This window comes from Oncorhynchus mykiss, chromosome 26, assembly GCF_013265735.2.
Source record: "Oncorhynchus mykiss isolate Arlee chromosome 26, USDA_OmykA_1.1, whole genome shotgun sequence".
NCBI classification, from domain to species: Eukaryota; Metazoa; Chordata; class Actinopteri; order Salmoniformes; family Salmonidae; genus Oncorhynchus; species Oncorhynchus mykiss.
Genome location: NC_048590.1, coordinates 41,561,978 through 41,568,222, shown reverse-complemented (window position 1 = coordinate 41,568,222; position 6,245 = coordinate 41,561,978). Strand labels below are relative to the sequence as shown.

Below are 6,245 nucleotides of genomic sequence, written 5' to 3'. Positions count from 1 at the left end.
AACGCCTGCGTATTCGTCACACTGGTGCGTGATCCCCAAACCTGGAGCGTCATCAACATAGCAATTATAAACTAGAGCGGGTATATTGTCTCTGACCGAATGGGGACATTTGCCATGAAATATTTTTCAGACATTTTAACATATTTACAGATAGGGTCATTTAATAAGATTAAATATTGCGACAATTAGAAATTATATCTACATACGCTAGTCTCGTTCACAATCTAGACATGATATGTCTATGGTATGCAGTTGTGCCTTCGGATCACCGTGAACGCGCATGTCATGTTCGCTGCAGATATTCTTCCTTCAGCGAAGCGCTGCCTGTAAGAATCCAGACGCTGTGTGTTTGGACACTGACAGCGAAGGCAGCCTATTTCACATACATGTACACAACCTGCTATTTGATTCAAACCGACTAAAGATTATCCTCCTCGGCGTTTTAGCGGACATTCGGAGAAACAAAAAACAAGCCGCTGGCAGACAGACTACAGACGGATGCAATTCCCAGCAGCGGTGGCGAGTTAGATGGAGAAACAGAGGGTGGACGAGTCGCTGTCGTAAATAATTAAATATCCAGGCATCTGTTGAAGCTAAAAGAAGGGGAAAATGCATCTCCACCAGGTGCTAACGGGAGCTGTGAACCCCGGTGACTGCTGCTATTCTGTGGGGAGCGTCAACGACATTCCTTTCACTGTAGGTTTTATTTTGATATTGAACTGATCTGACGCTGTTTGGGAGACGATTATTAGCTACCTAGCTGTCAGCGATAGCATCCTTGCTAACTAACCAGCGCTAGATAGCATCTTGGCTAGCCATGTACAGACAGAGTGCTAACAAGATTCACAGAGTCGTCTGCATGAAGTGCACGGATATATTCGCGGGTAACGTTGAGTCAGGTCTGTGAGGCTGCCAATCCACCACATCATTCATTCGCTCTGACATTAACGTTCGGCATTAGCCAGCTAACCGTGGGTGTTCAAGGTTATCCTACGGTGTTCGCAGAGGATATAGAGCCAGAGCTAATGTTCTGTTTATTTGCTTTGGTCCTAAGACGGAAAGCCTGTCAGATGACCTTTATGATGCTGCGTGTTATAAGGGTCGACAGGGGAATTCCTTTGATGTTTTTACGTAATCTCACATGTAACATCGATAATAATGCAGTTTTCTTTCCAGCATCCAAACTATACATTGAATGATATGATTGAAACGCCACACCTATCCCGGGGCTAGGGCTTGGTGTGGGGGTGTGTGTGTGTGTGGTGAGCGAGACTAGCTAACATTGGCGTCAGTGTGTTTCATGTATCATTAGCTCGAGCGGCTGTCAAGCTAGCATCAGCTGTGCAGGCGGTGACGTAGACAGCTAGTTGGCATCCTTTCAGAGGTTGCGTGTTATTCTGCGTGCATCATATCGCATCTACTATCCATATGAATAATATGATAGTCATTTGGAAATATAGTAGTTAGTCAGTGTGCATTTTCTCATTTGATGATTGATCCCCCCCCCCCCCCCCCCCCCCCCCATGTTCATAGGATCCCCTTACAAACAGGCCCTCCAAATGAAATCAATGGTTCCTTATTTTGTTCATTAAACAGACAAGACACACCAACACGATCAGTCAACACACACACACATTTTATTGTAAGAATATAATGGAACACATTTTTTTTTAAAGTGATATTTTGAAACATAGCCCAAGCCCATGCTGTTTTCATCTGCGTTTCATATTTTGTCTACTATCACTCCTTTGTTAGGGAGCAGGCGTAGGGTCTTAACTTTGTCATGATATTAGCAATCCTATTTTCGTGTGAGTCCGTGTTCATATTTGACAACCTCTGCAGGCTGTTGGAGTTGCCTATACCGGATCGAGCTAAATACTAGCCCTACTGTTGATCTAGGTTACATTATAAACGGGGTGCTTCGAGCCCTGAAAGCTGATTGGCTGACAGCCGTATACCACGGGTATGACAAAACATACATTTTCTTTTACTGCTCTAATTAAGTTGGGGCTTTGTGGAATATGGCCAATATACCACGGCTAAGGGTTGTATCCAGGCACTCCGCATTACGTTGTGCATAAGAACAGTCCTTAGCTGTGGTATATTGGCCCCCTCAGGCCTTATTGCTTAAATATAGCATGCTAAATGTTTCAGATCAGTGATAGACGAGGAAACAAAGATATTCCACCTCCACTTGTTTTCCTAGCCAGAGAATGAACCATTCTGTATACAGACAGAGAGATTCAGTGAAACAGAATCACATTGATGGATTAAGACCCAGTCTTTTGGTCTGGGGTCAAGTGAAGAGCAAAATCATCCACTTGTTAAGATACATAACATGCTGTCACAATGTTCTGATCAGTGATGATGAATTTTAAGATACATAACATGCTGTCACAATGTTCTGATCAGTGATGATGAATGAGCCAGCTAGACAAGATGATCACGAGCAGCACTCACTGCAACTTAGCTAACGTTTCCACAGCCTAATTGTAGCCCAACCAATATCCAAACGGAGATTCAGTGAAAATAATAATTGATTTATCAAGTCCCCACGCTTGTTTCAAAGCAGCGTGAAACAGTGCTGAAATAGTTGACCAAATGTATTATAACAATTAGATGACTTTGGGAGTTTCAGTAAGCAACAATTTGATGCCTTCAATTGCATTAGCCTACTTTATTCCAATATTTCGTCATTCAGTGATATTTATTTATTTATTCCCACAGTAATTGTTTCTGGATCCATCCAGTTGTCATGAAGAAAACAGTGCATGTGGTGCGCTAGCCTATGTAATGTAACATGCCTCGCAGAGTTTACAACTGGCAGGACAGGAGGTCAATCAAACTCAACCAAACAATATATCCAACTTGGACTTAAGTAATCCATTGTGGGACTATTACAATTACATCAGTCATGAAGAATTTGAGGAATGTCCACTTTGTTAGATCAGATTTGTTGAATGTGCACCAGTCTGGTCAATGGAACATTCTGTATCCATTGGCACCTTTACCGGATTTATAGTAGTAAAGGGCGCTGCCTAGCAACCATCAAGAGCTTAGTGCCTCAGCATGATGCATATACAGTACTAAGCTGTAGGCAGAACTTTACCTCAATCATGACTAGGTCGGTTGGCGGAAATAAAAGCATAGGCTTTGTTGCTTGCAGTACCTTTCATATAAAGAAAAGTAGACAAAAAGTTGTCTGGATGCTAAAGTTAGTGGAAAAACGTCTTGGTTTGAAAGGTGTATTAGTGTCCTGCCTGACTATCCTGGTTTGAAAGGTGTGTTAGTGTCCTACCTGACTATCCTGGTTTGAAAGGTGTGTTAGTGTCATGTCTGACTATCCTGGTTTGGAAGGTGTGTTAGTGTCATGTCTGACTATCCTGGTTTAAAAGGTGTATTAGTGTCATGTGACTATCCTGGTTTGAAAGGTGTATTAGTGTCCTGCCTGACTATCCTGGTTTGAAAGGTGTATTAGTGTCATGTGACTATCCTGGTTTGAAAGGTGTATTAGTGTCCTGTCTGACTATCCTGGTTTGAAAGGTGTATTAGTGTCCTGCCTGACTATCCTGGTTTGGAAGGTGTATTGGTGTCATGTGACTATCCTGGTTTAAAAGGTGTATTAGTGTCCTGTCTGACTATCCTGGTTTGAAAGGTGTGTTAGTGTCATGTCTGACTATCCTGGTTTGGAAGGTGTGTTAGTGTCATGTCTGACTATCCTGGTTTAAAAGGTGTATTAGTGTCATGTGACTATCCTGGTTTGAAAGGTGTATTAGTGTCCTGCCTGACTATCCTGGTTTGAAAGGTGTGTTAGTGTCATGTCTGACTATCCTGGTTTGGAAGGTGTATTAGTGTCATGTGACTATCCTGGTTTGAAAGGTGTCTTAGTGTCCTGCCTGACTATCCTGGTTTGAAAGGTGTGTTAGTGTCCTGCCTGACTATCCTGGTTTGAAAGGTGTGTTAGTGTCATGTGACTATCCTGGTTTGAAAGGTGTCTTAGTGTCCTGCCTGACTATCCTGGTTTGAAAGGTGTATTAGTGTCATGTCTGACTATCCTGGTTTGAAAGGTGTATTAGTGTCATGTGACTATCCTGGTTTGAAAGGTGTATTAGTGTCCTGCCTGACTATCCTGGTTTGAAAGGTGTGTTAGTGTCATGTCTGACTATCCTGGTTTGAAAGGTGTGTTAGTGTCATGTCTGACTATCCTGGTTTGAAAGGTGTATTAGTGTCCTGCCTGACTATCCTGGTTTGAAAGGTGTGTTAGTGTCATGTCTGACTATCCTGGTTTGAAAGGTGTATTAGTGTCATGTCTGACTATCCTGGTTTGAAAGGTCTGTTAGTGTCATGTCTGACTATCCTGGTTTGAAAGGTGTATTAGTGTCCTGCCTGACTATCCTGGTTTGAAAGGTGTGTTAGTGTCATGTCTGACTATCCTGGTTTGAAAGGTGTGTTAGTGTCATGTCTGACTATCCTGGTTTGAAAGGTGTGTTAGTGTCCTGCCTGACTATCCTGGTTTGAAAGGTGTGTTAGTGTCATGTCTGACTATCCTGGTTTGGAAGGTGTGTTAGTGTCATGTCTGACTATCCTGGTTTGAAAGGTGTGTTAGTGTCATGTGACTATCCTGGTTTGAAAGGTGTGTTAGTGTCATGTCTGACTATCCTGGTTTGGAAGGTGTGTTAGTGTCCTGCCTGACTATCTTGGTTTGAAAGGTGTGTTAGTGTCATGTCTGACTATCCTGGTTTGGAAGGTGTGTTAGTGTCATGTCTGACTATCCTGGTTTGAAAGGTGTGTTAGTGTCATGTGACTATCCTGGTTTGAAAGGTGTGTTAGTGTCATGTCTGACTATCCTGGTTTGAAAGGTGTGTTAGTGTCATGTGACTATCCTGGTTTGAAAGGTGTGTTAGTGTCATGTCTGACTATCCTGGTTTGGAAGGTGTGTTAGTGTCATGTCTGACTATCCTGGTTTGAAAGGTGTGTTAGTGTCATGTGACTATCCTGGTTTGAAAGGTGTGTTAGTGTCATGTCTGACTATCCTGGTTTGAAAGGTGTGTTAGTGTCATGTGACTATCCTGGTTTGAAAGGTGTGTTAGTGTCATGTGACTATCCTGGTTTGAAAGGTGTGTTAGTGTCATGTGACTATCCTGGTTTGAAAGGTGTATTAGTGTCATGTGACTATCCTGGTTTGAAAGGTGTGTTAGTGTCATGTGACTATCCTGGTTTGAAAGGTGTGTTAGTGTCATGTGACTATCCTGGTTTGAAAGGTGTGTTAGTGTCATGTCTGACTATCCTGGTTTGAAAGGTGTGTTAGTGTCATGTCTGACTATCCTGGTTTGAAAGGTGTGTTAGTGTCATGTGACTATCCTGGTTTGAAAGGTGTGTTAGTGTCATGTGACTATCCTGGTTTGAAAGGTGTGTTAGTGTCATGTCTGACTATCCTGGTTTGAAAGGTGTATTAGTGTCATGTGACTATCCTGGTTTGAAAGGTGTATTAGTGTCATGTGACTATCCTGGTTTGAAAGGTGTGTTAGTGTCATGTGACTATCCTGGTTTGAAAGGTGTGTTAGTGTCATGTCTGACTATCCTGGTTTGAAAGGTGTGTTAGTGTCATGTGACTATCCTGGTTTGAAAGGTGTGTTAGTGTTATGTCTGACTATCCTGGTTTGAAAGGTGTGTTAGTGTCATGTGACTATCCTGGTTTGAAAGGTGTATTAGTGTCATGTCTGACTATCCTGGTTTGAAAGGTGTGTTAGTGTCATGTCTGACTATCCTGGTTTGAAAGGTGTGTTAGTGTCATGTGACTATCCTGGTTTGAAAGGTGTATTAGTGTCCTGTCTGACTATCCTGGTTTGAAAGGTGTATTAGTGTCATGTCTGACTATCCTGGTTTGAAAGGTGTATTAGTGTCATGTCTGACTATCCTGGTTTGAAAGGTGTATTAGTGTCCTGTCTGACTATCCTGGTTTGAAAGGTGTGTTAGTGTCATGTCTGACTATCCTGGTTTGAAAGGTTTATTAGTGTCCTGTCTGACTATCCTGGTTTGAAAGGTGTATTAGTGTCATGTCTGACTATCCTGGTTTGAAAGGTGTATTAGTGTCATGTCTGACTATCCTGGTTTGAAAGGTGTATTAGTGTCATGTGACTATCCTGGTTTGAAAGGTGTATTAGTGTCCTGTGACTATCCTGGTTTGAAAGGTGTATTAGTGTCCTGTCTGACATCCTGGTTTGAAAGGTGTATTAGTGTCATGT

The 6,245-nt window shown here is 42.3% G+C and overlaps 1 protein-coding gene across 8 annotated transcripts in view; it reads left to right on the top strand.

The window, feature by feature from the left end:
• Positions 1-275: 275 nt before the first annotated feature.
• LOC110515873 (dmX-like protein 2) overlaps positions 276-6,245 on the top strand; it is a 105,232-nt gene continuing 99,262 nt past the window's right edge. For 7 of the 8 annotated variants that reach the window (XM_036964146.1, XM_036964142.1, XM_036964144.1 and 4 more), the window contains exon 1: positions 276-696. In XM_036964146.1, coding sequence (XP_036820041.1) covers positions 610-696 — 87 coding nt within the window. In that variant the 5' untranslated portion in view covers positions 276-609. The remainder of the gene's footprint in view (positions 697-6,245) is intronic. The other variant, XM_036964145.1, reaches the window with a different exon arrangement.